Here is a 15,744-nt window from a genome sequence, read left to right on the forward strand (position 1 = left end):
CCCCTGCCCTGCCCTACGCATTTCAGCTGCTGCGTTATATATATATAATACAGTATACAAAGTTATTTTATTAAGAAACCTAAGGTTTTTACTATCTTTTTCCTCAGTTATCACTATTGTCTGGGTATCGCCCAGTGGAGCTCCTAAGAGGGGGCGCGGGGCTCGCGCGCCCCTCCATGAGTAAAATATATAAATTAGTCTCTAATGAAGCGCTTGTTCAAAGGCTGTGGAAAAATAAAGTTTTAAAATTTCTCTCAAAAGGAAGATTCTGAGTGCGTTCTCCACTCATTGCAGATAGTGTATGCGTTTCCAGTTCTTGGTAATCCTGGATTCTCTCGTGTTGAACATGGCTTTCCTCAATGCTGCCTCTAGAAGGGGTACTATGAAGCACTGCAGTCCACATTTTTAGTTAGCGAACCAAATATCGAAACATGTCTCAAGTTTATTTTTCAGACCTGCACCCCCCTCAAAAATTCCTGGATCCGCCCCCAGTATCGGTTATTGCAGATTGACTGCTAATAGTCATAGCGTACCTTTTGAAATGTTTTCAGACGTTCTTTGGATAAGGAACAGTTTTCCGTATTATTTGTTTTCGACCTTGTGCCGTTTTACTGTGTGCCGTGGAGTAACTGCTCCACTTGCTCAGTTGTAGATACGGTGCTTGGGGTCCCGGGTTCGATCCCAGCCCCCGCCAAGTGAACTTTGTGGTGGACAAACACCGTGTGCGTGGGTTTTCTCGGGGTTCTCCCGTTTCCTCCCACTTTCTTCATTCCACCATTTCATTCATCACACATCATCACCGTCTCCTTTAGCCTAACCGAGGGGCCGCGTTGGCTCAGTGATAGAGCGTTCACCTCTGGTGCTTGGGGTCCCGGGTTCGATCCCAGTCCCCGCCAAGTGAACTTTGTGGTGGACAAACACCGTGCGCGTGGGTTTTCTCGGGTTTCTCCCGTTTCCTCCCACTTCTTCATTCCACCATTTCATTCATTACTCATCATCATCGTCTCCTTTAGCCTAACCGGCATATTGTGGGACGTAAAACTCAAAAATTTATTTTTTTTCCTTTAGCCTAACCGGCAAAAAACGTGGGACGTAAAACTCAAAGATTTCATTTTTTTTCCATTGTAGTTACGCCACTGCTCAGAGAGGAGGGAGTATTTATGTTTTAACTGTGGAGTAAATTTAAAAGCAGGTATTTTTTAACGGTGAGAGAGGGTTTACAAAGGTGCATTACGGACCATGGGCATTGACATCCCTCCTTTAACAAATTAGGAATACAGTAGATTCTCGCCAATCCGGCCTTCAGTAGTCTGTCCTTTCAGTAATCCGGCCTGTCTCAACATCTGGCGTCTGCCGCATAACGTTACAACATTCTATCAACGATTGTATTTGTTTATACTGTAGTTGCGAAAAAAAATATACACAGTGTTATTGTGGCTTCCGTTTATTATTGCTTGGAAAGCGGTTGCGTGATAATGAATGCATCTTCGTTACTTCAATTGAACATTTGGGACATGGTTCATAGTGAGTGATAATCTGTGTACAATCTCAAGCATTAAGTTTCTCTGTTTTTTCTGTGATAATGTAAATAACCTTATATTTAATAAAGCAAATTCTGTATTTCTAAGTTCAATTTCAGACACTCTCAATAATCCGGCACTTTTGCTAATCCAGCAGCCCTCTTTGCAAGAAATGGCCGGGTTAGAGAGAGTCTAGTGTATTACATTACAATAGATAGCAAAACTATTTACAAAGATAGAGTGAAACTGTTATTACTTTTGGGAATAATCACGCCTTTATGCCAATCCTATAAAGGAAAAGCTCCCAAATGATTACAGAAACCATGAAAAATTAGAAACCATTTGGTTCTCAAAAGTAGTGGGGTATGTATCTTGGTGACACCGCTTTTTAAAGAAACACATTTGTTCTAGTCTTGTGATTAATAATATTACCTCGATGCTAAGAGAAAATGCGCATGCGATTATGAAGTTCTAATTCATGTTTTGTGCTTCTTTTCAGAGCTACCACCAACAAGAAGTTGAAGGAGACGGTGGCTTTGGAACTGAGTTTCGTCAACTCCAATCTTCAGTTGCTGAAGGAGCAGTTGGCAGAGCTCAATAGCTCCGTCGAAGTCTACCAAAATGAAAGGTTTGTCTCCATTTTCTTTTCTTCCCTCCGCCATTCAATTATTTCCCATGAAACCATTGCAACAAGCGTCACATTTCAGTGACTCTGTTACGATACAAGGTTAGGTCAGCCTCTCTGTCAATTGAGACGTTATGCCATTGAAATTAAGGAAGAAATAAAAGGGCACAAGGGACCAATGTCAGTTCTGGGTAAGGATTTTAAAGCAGAGCAAGGTCACATAAAATGAATTCGCCTTTTTATTTTACCCATAACGAAGTAAGCGAGAAATCGTCATGCAGTCGTAACGTAACGAATGTCACTATATGATAATGTGGCAAATCTCTATTTTACGCCATCATGTAGGTATCGGTCCTCTGCATTCGCTCTACAGGGTACCTCTAACCTCTGTGATCCAAAGCAGAACGGGATCAGCACAACAGACACTGTTTCACATGTCCAACACTATTCTCAACTTGCTCCTCGTACGTTCCTTGAATTTTCTTCAATCTCAGGGTGCAGTAGCTATTACCTCAGGAGATGGTCCAAATCTGAGATTTCCACACCATACACGTAACCTCCATTAAATCTCCAATCAGTTAAACGTTAGCTTTGAAAGATGCAGGTGCATATGTTCTCTAAGAATTACCATCCAAGAGAGAGAACCCAAAAGGGTAAATTCACCATAAGATCCCCACATGGGAAACACCATACACTCGAGGTCAGTTGATAGAGGTTTTCTCTTCTCCCAGCCCCTAGTGTGGGAAATGGAACAGTGATTTTTCTGGGGAGGACTGGTGGCATTATTCACTAGCTATGAATATGTTATTACATCAATATGTCTTTCGTCACACCCTCACTTTTCTTTTCATTGGCATTTGCAGAACGTAAAACAGTGATTTTTCTGGGGAGGACTGGTGGCATTATTCACTAGCTATGAATATGTTATTACATCAATATGTCTTTCGTCACACCCTCACTTTTCTTTTCATTGGCATTTGTAGTCTATGCAATCTTTAAAAAAATAAATAGAGAAATCGTACTTTTAAAAAATCTTTAGAAAAGGTCCAGGTAGTGTATACTGCAAGAAAAAAATGTGCAAGAGGATTTTCGTTTAAAACAAATAAAGAAAGCTATTGTAAAAGAAAGGTTCAGAGATAGATTGTCAGAGTCGGATCTAGAAGGTAGAAACTGGGGGAGCCAATCAGGTATTGCATGTGCTTACTACAAACTTTCAGAAATATATAAATAATAGGAGCTTAAATTATTTTTGTTACTCGAAAACTGGGGTCCTAGGCCTCCTAGCCCTGGGCTAGATCCGCCACTGTAGATTGTGATACTTAAAGAGAGAAAAGATAATAAATAACTTAAATAAATAATGCATTGCGTGGTAAAGAAATGTATTTGTTGCATTGAAGTATCTAGTTTGCCTTGTCACTCAACCATAGTAAATAATATCTGCATACTGTAGCGCCATTGCCTTGAAACTTAATAACAAACAGTTGACATGCTCATGAGTATAATTTTGGATTGGTTTGTTTCTACTTTATTTGAAGCGTCCCAATGGTGTCTATTGCTCTAAGGTTGAAATCAGTCAGAAGAATTGCATTTATTACTTAAGGTTGAAAGAGTTCCACAATGACTGCAGTCCTGGAGTGTTGCAGAGAAACCGTAGTGATGTATTAAGACTGTTACTTGTATGAGAATGAAAAGGCAAATGACCTTCTTTTGTTAAATGTATGATTTTTTGGGAATGAAGGAGCGTTAAATAAACTAATTTACAAAAGAGCGCGCCCTGTTCCGCACTCAGTATCTCTTATTAACAAAGGAACGTCATTTTGTGGCTTGGGTGGTTCCGTAACTCGTTGAAAATTAGTGCTCTTTGCACGGAGGAAAAGACAATAGACTACGGAAGGTATTCGGAACAGTTCTGTATGAAATAATAGGAAAGGCAATGCATCGAGAAGAAGCAGAATACAATGCTTTACACATATGCCAATAGATTATATACTAAATGGAGACACCATCAGAAATAGCTAGGGCTGATGACTGTGATGGGATTCTTCGTTGTCTGTCGTTTACCTTTGGCTTCATAGTTTCCATTGAAATATCAAAGGACCACACATATCTCAGAACTAAACTCCTGGCGCAACAGCCCTTAGAAAGCCATGGGGCACTCCCACCTTTGGAGTGTGGTCAGGACAGCATATTGGCTCCCTTCCTTATTAATCTAGGCTTTCTAAATCCGAGTTCACTACGTCTTTCTTTCAAATGCATCCCCAATCACCCTCACGACGCTGCCAGCTCTCTAGTGAGCACGAACGGTCACCAGACCGGCTCTGCTTGACTTTGCTCATTTCACAAGAATCGGACAGTTAATGCGTTGTTCTCTAATACATACAAATAGCGAGCGATGGATTAGGATCACGCACCAACCCCCAAAAATCATGACTATACAGGGGAATTTAAGTTTCTGTTTTAAAAAAGAAATCATGTAATGAGGTTCATGTTGAATGAATAATTGTATCCTTCAGAGGTAAAAGATTACGTAAGGCGTTGATAATAATGTGTTTTATTTTCTTTTGTATTCTTCCGAAGAAATTTACGCCCTATTCAAATTTTGATTCTGTGGATTATTTTAATAGTTCAGTATAGTTGGTTTTTTTTTTTTTTTTTTTTTTTTTTTTTTTTTTTTTTTTTTTACAAATAATAATTGTTTGGGAAAATATAATTGGATGTCCGCTGACCTATTCTCCACTTGTCCGTCTATCTCAGGTGGGAGTCAGAAAACAACAACTTTCACATTAATATAATACAATGGCTAGACGTAGGGTTTTATTAATTTTTATCCAAATGTCTTCGATACTTTGTCGTGATTACGAAAGGTTTTAAAAAGAGTAGTACAATGGATTTGCCCTAACTTTACTTAAATATAATAACCGGCATGCTATTGTTATCATTTTAATAATTCCTGTTAGTAGTCGAATGTCACTGTACACAGATTGTGCGTACAGTAGTTGATTTTACCTTTCAATTGTGCATGGACACAGATCTAATGTCATCAGTCCTCAGAGGGGATCATCTGGTTTGAGAATAGACTTTGTTTCCAACCATCGTTAATTCACATGGCTTTAGATCGAAGCCCACCAAACGTGGGTGCTTACCATTAATGCATCATGTCTCGTGGTTCTGAAACAACAATGTTCATAGAAGCAATTTTCATCAGAGGCTTTTACCTACAACATATTCTGAGTATTACGATGCTTTCATGATTCCTAAGTCTGTATAGTAATTTATTATAAGCCTAATACAAGAAAACAAAAATCCACTCTTTTTTTTAAATATATATAATTTTCCAGTGTTGAGACCGGCTTCCTTGACCCTCCATTCCATTCTATGATATTAAGTATAATTTTAAATTTATTACCCTCACCACGTTGGATATTTTTTTTCTTTTTTGTCATGTGTTTTGGAAGGCCCTTTATAATAGATTGTTATTTAACAACAATTATTAAGGATAAAGCAAAGAACTAAATAACAAGGTTTGTCAGCCATGCCTTATCATTAGTCGAACCAAAGATGGTGGAGATTACCACAGACGAAGCTTAATTTCACTCTAATTTCCCTGCAGAGTTTGTCGTGTGTGGACCAACAATTATTTCACCCATTTTGTTTTTATTTTCCCACCAATTTACGTAAATTTGTTTCGTAACTTGTGCTAAATCTTGTTAATCACTGTCTTATTTTGGAAAAATGTTAAATATTCACTATGACCACTTTTTAAGTACAAATACCACAAATAAAAGGGAAGAAAAAGTAATTGCAGAACAGAAGTATCCCTCTGCCCCATACCATGAAACTAATTAGCAGCAGTACTCTTTTGTAGCCAAATAACTGATGCTCGTGCTTTCTTCGCCCGTGGTACCAGATTCAATCCTTAGTGGAGGCACTAGCCTCAGATACAAACTCAAGCACTACATCGGATCTTATTTGAAACAAGGTCACGTCTCATATACCCTCGGTGCTAAAAGGGTCGTTGAATTCTATCATCATCATTGGAAATGAAATATGATATTTACATATTGAATGCAATGGAAGATATATATTTAAGAAATGCATCCTTTCCTCCCTTACGTGTTACCATGGACAATTAGACCTGTAGCTAAGAGTTGTCAGCGAGGCTGAATCCCTCACGAGACTACCTTCAACCCCAACTACTATGTATGTACGAATATAAGGTGAACTCAAATTAGCCCATACAATATTTCTACATCCCCTGTTTTAGTATTCTGGGTATGAGTCTGTGGACTCTACAATGCTTTCCTATTTCTCCTCTGCTCTTTCTCCCTCTGTATTGTATCACTTATTTTGAATTCGTCAAGACAATGGCGTACTCTTATTATCTAAAGTGAAACGTCTCATGCATTAGTTTTTTAAAACATGTTATTTAAAAAAATATTTTATTTTCTACTTTCTATTCATAATTAGGCCTAAATACATTTTGTATCGTTTCCTTTCTTACATGCTTGGCGAGACCCGTTGTGTTTTGACACTATAATCTACCTGAGGAAGAGATTTACAAATTATTCTTAGTTAAAATATATAGAAATACAGTACATAAACTTTCTTAAAAGAATGCTTTTATGAAATGCAGGAAGAAGTTTTTGTGGGGTAATATCAAACACTGGCTTTAAGACCATAAAAGCGTTGTTCGCGATAATCCGAGGTAATTTTACAAAGAACTCCTTGAAGTTATACTGTTCATATTAACTTCAAAGCATTTTTGGTTGCATAACAGGATAGGATATATAGTTAGGAGAGCAAATTATTAAAAATATATTCTAATCCTTCCTATATCCTATATCCTTCTAACTATATATAAAACTATATGGGCTGACATAAATTATTGAACACTTCCTGTAGGGCTACAATGATTAAATTTGGCATGATTGTAGCTTTCCGGAACTAACCGACAGGAAAATTGCCAAAAGTAGATATTTTAAAATTTTTTTAGGGGTCTAAAGAGGGATGTAGGAATTCCCATGCTATTTAAATGGACGTTTTCTTGGGATACAAAGTCTTATTTTTTTTTTAGATAGTTGAAATAGGAAAAGAAACGATGGAATTGTGGGTTGAAGAGGTGCAAGGCCGTAGGCCGAGCAAAGACAGTATGTGTGGGGGGAAAGCCCCCAGATGGACAAAATCAGGAAATATGAAGAGCAAGTTCACGAAATTCACTGTTGATGCAAAGGCCGATAGATAAGAAATGCGAGTCTGTAGGCCGAGCGAACTCGGGTGCTTGGGGGCGGAGCCTCCAGCTAGCAAAAGGCTGGTTAAGTATATAAAAGTAACAATAGAATATTATATTTGACGCGATGCGAAATTTTATCATTGCATGACGCGGGAGCTAAGTTAAATTAAGGTTACACGAGGTGAACCATTGTAAGTTAAAGAAAAGCATGTAATTTCTGTTCCTAAATTGTGAACTTTACGCCTTCACTATTGGAGACTCGGTTTCGGTGGGAGCTCGTCTGTTTCGGATCCCACTTTAAGCTCTTGCTCATAACTTTCTTTTCTGCGTACGAAAGCTAAACTGTAAAACAACCAATCGACCGACTTTGTGGTATTTGTTTTGCAAAATTTATCCTAAGATCATGACAAGTATGAATGTTACAAACTGCAAGAACACAATCCACTTTGGTAACAGAAGAAAATAAGTAGTTTATATTCTGTGACGGAAGTCATCTTAAGGATACCTGGACGTCTATTTCGGGCCAGAATATTATCACATCCTTTATTTCGGGCTGCTGCATCGGGGATCCATTTGTTGATAGAGAGAATAGGCTGCCGTTACCAATAATCCGTTCGTGTACTTCGAATCTAATAACAAAACGAGAGTACCTCACACTTAATACACGTGAAAGTTGTGAAAAGCTTTGGCGTGTATGCAATGGGACAAAGCAGTGGCATCGTGAAAGAACAAACACGTATGGAGAATGGCTGATAGGAAAAATGAATTCAGCTGCAGAAGGAAGTGAAAGGGACAAATGGATGGGGGACACGGAAATTGGAAATGTACTTCTGGCACATCACAATAGCGTTCACTCAAAAGGGAATATTTGATCAGGAGGAGGAATGTTTTCTTTCTTCCTTTTGACTTGGTCAGAGGTGCATTTAAGTGAGACAGTAATGGTACTTTCCAAATGCAGTGCTTGCTGTCACATTAACTTGAAACGCTCAATAATCATAAACCCACATTTATCCACTTCACTTCTGCATTTTCCTCGACGCGAAAAAAATAGAGCGTTCTTGGGAATTGAACCTCAACACGACATCTTAAATGCTGACTTATTCTTGGATATCCTGAAGGAATCGTATTAGTATGGCTACTCCTCCTAAATGACTTAAGTATGTGGTTCCTTGCTGTTATAAGATGTTAATTACAGCACTTGAAAACGCCTCCACAGGGCCATCTCATCAATTTGCAGGCCCTGGAGCGAAAGTTAATATTGGGACCAATGATGTACGACACTGAGGTGAGAATTATTTCGCGCGAACTTTGATTTTTCTGATATTGATGAAAGTGATTACGTGAGTATAGTTTGCAGCATTAACAGCAAAAGGCGTGAGAATGTCTTACGTTAGAAAATGATGGTTCATTGTCTTTGTATACACGTATTTTGAATCCCTAAACCGAATCAAAAATAGCAAGTGTATTACTTTTTCTCAAGAGACTAACTCTTTTCTCCTATGGTGGGGGCCTGAGGCAACTGCCTCACCCACAGGACAACCCTGCATCTCCATTGATAAGAATGGAGTATAGTGATCGCAGGAAGTCGTGAAGCGTGACCTAGGTTTACCAATTTCAGCACTCAATGAAATGAAAGGGTGTGTCCTGGTCGTCAACCCCCATCCATGAAATTTTGTCAGTGTCGTCTCCCGCGCTATATGGAGAACACCTCATGAGGAGTGCCGCTAACTTTCGTTTTGTTATTATTTTTATTATTATGATTGTCACAGTTTAATTGGAATAATTGATAGTGCTCGTGTAATCGTTGTTTAAGTGCTGCTTTTTGTTGCTAGTTCGCCATATCTTCTAAGTTTAGAAACATTGTTAATGCATTTGTTGTTTCACGTGGGTTTTCTCGGGGTTCTCCCATTCCCTCCCACTTTAATCGTTTTACCATTAGTAGTCATCATTGTTTTTCTTAGCCTCGGTGCATAATCATGTGATGTTAAACTTAAAAGTCTACAAATGAATATGCAAACATTGTCCAAAGACAAATTGATCAGAGGATAATTCGTGCAAGTTTTAGTTCTTTTGCTTAATTGATTGTTGAAGCCATTTAATGCGAAACATATTTCCAATACTGAAACTCTTTCAAGAAACAAAATATCGAAAAACTACACCGATTATTCGCTGATTGTTCAATTTTTTAGCACAAACTATTGTTTCCATTTTTCAGTGTTTTTTCTCCCTACAAAATACATTGAAAAAGATAGGGAAAGTGTGCTGCCATCTGGTGGTTCATAGCGCTTCTTTAAAACTTACCTTAATAGATGCGTGGTTATCCTATAACATCCATATGGAAAAAATAGTTTTGTCGATTTTCTCGAATGGGAGACTCGGATTCGATTCCCGACGTGAGCTCAAGTCGTTCAGATTTCGTGTTAAGCTGTAGGTCCACATCTCATATAACCTCACTGGTGAAAGGGACGCTAAACTAAAAATAAAATCAAACCAAAATCTTGTTGCTCAAAAACGACGTATGAGGATTTACCTAATTTTGTTCGGCTTAATAAAATGTTTCTGTTGATATATCTCTCATTTTCGAGCATTTTTTTCGTTAAGCTCTCACACCTACTATGGACGTATTCTGTTTCAAACAACATTTTATATTTTTTCAGACCATTCCACTTTTTTCTTAACTTATTTTAACGCGTGGCTTATTCACTGATTGCTGCAGAAGACATACGAGAGCTTATGTCAGATAAAAGCCAGGGACGAATTCTTGACACGTAGCAAATTTCGATTTATGCAGAGCAGCGGCTTGTAATTTGTGATGACGATGAGCGCAAAGGCAACTTCAAAGATGAAGCGGCCGAGAGTTTACCTAGTTAGGAGATGACGACCGCCTTACCTACACTCTAATGACGGTGAGCAATGACCCAGCAGATTTCCTGTTTTGTAACGGGTTTTCCTCTTTCCCTCCAGAGACAACACACCTACCACTTTTATCAGCTGATTACACACGCTACTTTCTTCTTCTTCTTCGGCTCAATTGGCTTTATTACAACGCCTATTATTTATTATAATATGTAACTTTTTAGTAACACTTGCACTGAAAGAAAAAAAAAGCTCTCTCATGTCATGTCGCTAAGCTACTCAAACCAAATTCCTATATTATTATTATTATTATTATTATTATTATTATTATTATTATTATTATTATTATTATTATTATTATTATTATTATTATTATTATATTTTAAATTCAATATAGACTAGAGTAATTAACTATACAGTCATGTCCAAAATGATTGTCGCATATTTATAACTGTCTCCTTGTAAGAATATAATTTGATAATGATTTTGCAGAGTACTTTTAATACTGATACCACGTGTATAATCGGGAAATGTATAGACCCTATTTGTGGTAAATTTCATAGGAAAATAATTATAAACACGAAAATTAGAATGAGTAAAACAAAATGTTGTTAAATGGACAGAAAGTTCTGTTTTCGTTTTGTTGTTCTTATTTACTGCTCTTTTGACATGAAATTTACCACATGCATGTCTTTGCTGATTACACACATACTAACATTATAGGAAATACTTGAGGAAATCGTTCTCAAATTATATTCCTACAACAACATATTTATAGATATGCAACAATAATTTTGGACATGACTCTACATATTTACAATAATTTCAATGGGAAAAATGATTTTGGTTCACGGACAATGTTACAAAAAAGAATAAGTTTGTAACCGGGGGTCCACTGTACTTTAACTTTTCTACGCCCGTCAGGGATTTGAACGAAATCATAGACTCTCACGTTGGAGGCCCTGTGACCCCTAATTATCACAGTGTAATAATTGATATCTTGTTGGAAAGCTTATTTAACACAGATTCCAACGAGGTAACATTTCTGCAAAATCCGCCCTACTTGTAGAAGTCGTATATGAAGCCGTTCTAGCAAAAAATATAATTTATGTCAAAAAACATACTCAAAAAATTGGGAAACTTTGCCCCCTTCCTCCCCCATATAGGCAACAAGTATAAATACATGATATTGCCATGTAGTGGACTATTTCATTGTTTCACATACCAATTTTAAGGAGGAAATGGTTCCCCCCCCCAAAAAAAAAACTGATGTAAAAGAAAAGAAAAAGAAAACATGAACTTTACCGTCTCTCCTTCGCCGTGGTATGATACCTCACACATATAAATTGCATATTACGGGCTGTGGGTGTTTAAAGGTTAAAGAACACATTCATGAAACTACTTATAATGCAGGTGAGATCTTTTTGTATATTAAACGTAATGGAGAAGAATAGGTTTAGTAGTTTAAAAAAAAAAAAATGCTGGGGGAATGTGTGATATCACAACGAAGCGTATTCCGAAAGCACATTAACCTTATACAGGCGACATATTAAGATAAATAATAGCAAAACTAGCATTTCTCATATCCCTAACATATTTCTAATCTTAAAGAGTCTTCATCCCGGCGAAATTAAAATACCGCTAATTTTACATTAATTATGTGATATCTTCAAATAGATAGAAGATAATCGAAACGTGGAACAAGAGCGCCCTAGACAATATCATTTAACATGAGAAACCGTTATCACGACTCACTTATCTGCTTTCAATTTCGGGCCATTTTGAAAATCGGCATTTATTTTCGCGTTTCTAAACAGCTGAAAACATAAAACCACTAGGTGACTTGTGATAACAGTACCTCACGCAAAATAATATTGTCTAGGACGCTCTTGTTCCATATTTCAATTATCTTTTATCTATTTGAAGATATTACATAATTACTGTAAAATTAGCGGTATTTTAATTTCGCCGGGATGAAGAATCCTAAGGGATTTCGAGATATGGCGATCAATTGTAATCCCACTCTGTTTCTTCCCTTCTAAAGAAAATATCAAAAAACACTGAAACACGTCTTTAATTATTTCAAAAATTAAAAGCTTAAATACTAAATTTCATGCCTCCAACCTTAAGATATTTTATGATAATAATCATAATTCTCACCTCTTTTCCATTCTCACACCCTTTTCTTCTCTTTTAGGTTAAATATCAAAAACCCACAACCGAAAGCCATGTCTAATTATTTTGAATAAGATGTCCATATATAAAATTTCATGTCTCTAACGTTCAGATTCCGAGATATGGACATTTTAAGATAATAATCGTTGCTATCCGTCGTTCTCCCTTTCTCCGTCAAATTTCCAAAAATCCTTCCTTAGTGGGACCTTACATCACAAATCCCATGCCCTGTCCAAATTTCAATCACTCAAAACTTCTTCTTTGATATACATTATTGTTAGAGGTACTAAGAGTCGATTTAGTCAAAAAAATCAGGGTATAAGTAACGAAAGTCTAGTGGTGTACTTATTCTCTATCTGTACCTATTTAAAATAATAAATATATTTTTAAAGTAAAAATTAATGTCTTCGTAAGTCATAATGTTCTCTATAACTGTTTTCCTTTCTTTTCAGCTCTGATTCTGTGATGCCGATGATCCCACTCGGTTTGAAGGAAACAAAAGAAATCGACTTTCGGGAACCGTTTAAGGTAAGGTCAAGGATTAATTAAATTATAATATTGTTGATTGTATTCTAATCCTTGCTTTTTTCGGGCCAATAAAATACAGAAGAATCTTCCTCTTTAAAACGCAACGCAGCATTGAAAGGAAATAAAGAAGTTTTTCCGAACGTAAATACTACTAAACTATCTTACTATATGTTGTAATTGGTTGATTTCAGCTCAAAGAATAATATTAAAAGACCAACAATACACGAAGTTCTCAATTTTGTGAGATAATTGGGATTTAATTGTGACAACTCCATTTTGTCTGTCTAGAAATGATTTAATCACAATTAGAAGAAACGTTAAAGTTCCAATTTCATTTCTATTTTAAACAAAATTATGCAATGCGCCAATAATAAAATATTTAACGAAAAAAATAAAATATAAATTGAAGCATTCTCGTGTCTCCTTACATAAGAACTGCCAGCAGTGGGAAGTGATAGCTCCTTAGTTTCTTCCCATGTAGGCGGTGTTTGTTTTGATATGACGTGTGAAACTACATTTAATTTTCCTCCCTTCTCTGGATAAAAAGCAACTTGGCCGAGAACTTGGCCTTCGTCTCTGCTACGCCGTGGGTGTAGCTGTTTCAAAGAATCCCAAGTATGCGTTTCTTTCTACCGCTTCAGGAACTGGGGCATCGAACGCGCAAGTGGCACGGCCTACTTTTTTCTTTTTTCTAAGTCTCTTCCAGCTTGGGATAGGTTGAGGAGTTGAAGTGGAATGGAAGATGGATTCTCCGATAAACATCACTAGAGAAGAAAGTGCACTAAACACTCTGGTCTGTGCTTCTAGCGCTGTAAAGTCTCCAACTCTTGTGGTGGGTCTTATTTTCGCTTGAAATGAAAAGTTACATCTCATCCTCTCACTGTTTCGTTTGAGTATCCTTTACAGACATGTTTCGGATATCAAAAACTGTTTCTATTCTCAATTAAATGAATTATTTATTTGTAGGCATTCTGCTGACTGTATACCGAAAATAATGACAATACCAATCCTTCTCTTGGTTGCAATGCCTTTCAGTGCTGTTTCTCTGATCTACTCTTCTTCACTTTTGTCAAGTTCTTTTTGGCTAGGGGATTAATACGACTGCTTTCCGTACGTATGGACTAAGGGTCGATTCGTGATAGAGTAGGTTCATCGGAAATAAACAGTGGTTCGAGCAGTGACTACGCTAAAGGGGGAGGGGGAGACACTGGTGATATCATCCGCCTCCCTGGTTGCTCCCAGATATGTGATGTAGGTGAACATTTACGAAATTAGTATTTTCGATATAGAAGAAAAAAACTGCCTTCCAAAAATCACTGCCCCTCTGCTTCCTCCCCCCAAAGAAATTAATGCTGGCATCGTCACTGGGTTCATATCTCGCTTTAAAGAGCTCCTTTTGCAGATCTTTGTGTTTTCAGTGTTTCTTTCAGAAAATATGTTTCGGAGGAGCATATCTTCCACTACTTGTGTTTATTATTATATTATAGACGTATTATTTTCGTCTCTTCCGCCGCGAGGGGCACTCTCAGAGCTCCGGGGGCACAGTGTCCCCCAAAAACTTGTCTGGAAGAAGCACTGCTATTTAGGATAGTTCAACACGCAATAATAATTTTAAACAATAACATGTGTCGTATATACTGCTTCAGGTCATGACCTGTTCTATTCGAAATGAAATTCACATCATAATTGGGGTATACAAATACTAGGTTTCTTGCTTACATCGTAGGAAGTTTCATTTGCACATGTTTACGGGCGAAACACACCTAAGTATATAAGTAACACAATAAACAAGTTTGAAAAGGAAGGAAAAATATTGACAGCTTCGATCAGTACCTAAATACTTTAACACTTTACTCTTTTTAACCCTTCTTTAAAATTTGCCATTCTTCAAACCTTAAAAACTTCTTGATATTACCTAGGGGAAAATTACCAAATTTTGAAAACTTTTAATAATTCTACGGGATGCACTAAGAAAAAGAGCGTATTCAGTGTAGTCCACGTAGAAACGGGTTATCTCAATTTGAAGTCAAAAGCTATCTACATTTATAGCCAATCAAATTTATGTATACTTTATTATTATTATTATTATTATTATTATTATTATTATTATTATTATTATTATTATTATTATTATTATTATTATTATTATTATTATTATTAATTATTTTGAATAAATAAAATCGCAGTGAGTGCCTCTGCGAGAAATTTTTAAGATGCTGCACCGCTTTAGGGCATGGGTTACCTGACTCTGTAACCAGAATTCATCAACCTTTAGTTGCTCTCGACCCTATAAAGTTACAGATGGATGGATGTGACGAATCAGAAACGTTTCGTCAATTCTTTAAATGGCGTCAATATTAAAAAAAAAAAAAAGTTATCTATAATAAATATACCATTTTGGAAAACTAACAATATTATATATCAACAAGCACAAACGACAAATCATGAAGAAGAAGCTATGAAACTCTGTTAATCTGTTGTGATGATATTTAAAGTAACTAACTAGCTCTATCGCCTATGGAACCCGGAGGTTCAACGCTGCGTTCACAAAAGCTCTCCATTGACTTCTGTTCTCAGCCAATTGGATCTAGTTTCTACTTTGTATTCCTATTTTTGCGAGATCCATCTTAATATTGTTCTCCCATCTGCACCTAGGTCTTCCTAATGGTTGTTTTCCGATTGGACGTCCAGTTAAAACTTTGAAAGTGTTCCTACTTTCTTTCATTCTGGCTCCATGACTTGCGGACCTGAGCCTCGTACACGTGATGACCCTAACAATGTTTGGTAAACGATAGAGATAATATTCACAC

General features: G+C 36.9%; 1 protein-coding gene across 6 annotated transcripts in view; it reads left to right on the top strand.

The window, feature by feature from the left end:
- The window catches only part of Rhp (GTP-Rho-binding protein rhophilin), a 390,041-nt gene that overhangs the window by 335,491 nt on the left and 38,806 nt on the right, over positions 1-15,744 (top strand). For all 6 annotated transcript variants that reach the window (XM_081738078.1, XM_081738089.1, XM_081738074.1 and 3 more), the window contains exons 3-4: positions 2,020-2,148; positions 12,859-12,934. In XM_081738078.1, coding sequence (XP_081594204.1) covers positions 2,020-2,148; positions 12,859-12,934 — 205 coding nt within the window. The remainder of the gene's footprint in view (positions 1-2,019; positions 2,149-12,858; positions 12,935-15,744) is intronic.

Source organism: Thermobia domestica, chromosome 2 (genome assembly GCF_964235325.1).
Source record: "Thermobia domestica chromosome 2, izTheDome1.hap1.1, whole genome shotgun sequence".
In the NCBI taxonomy this organism is placed as follows: domain Eukaryota; kingdom Metazoa; phylum Arthropoda; class Insecta; order Zygentoma; family Lepismatidae; genus Thermobia; species Thermobia domestica.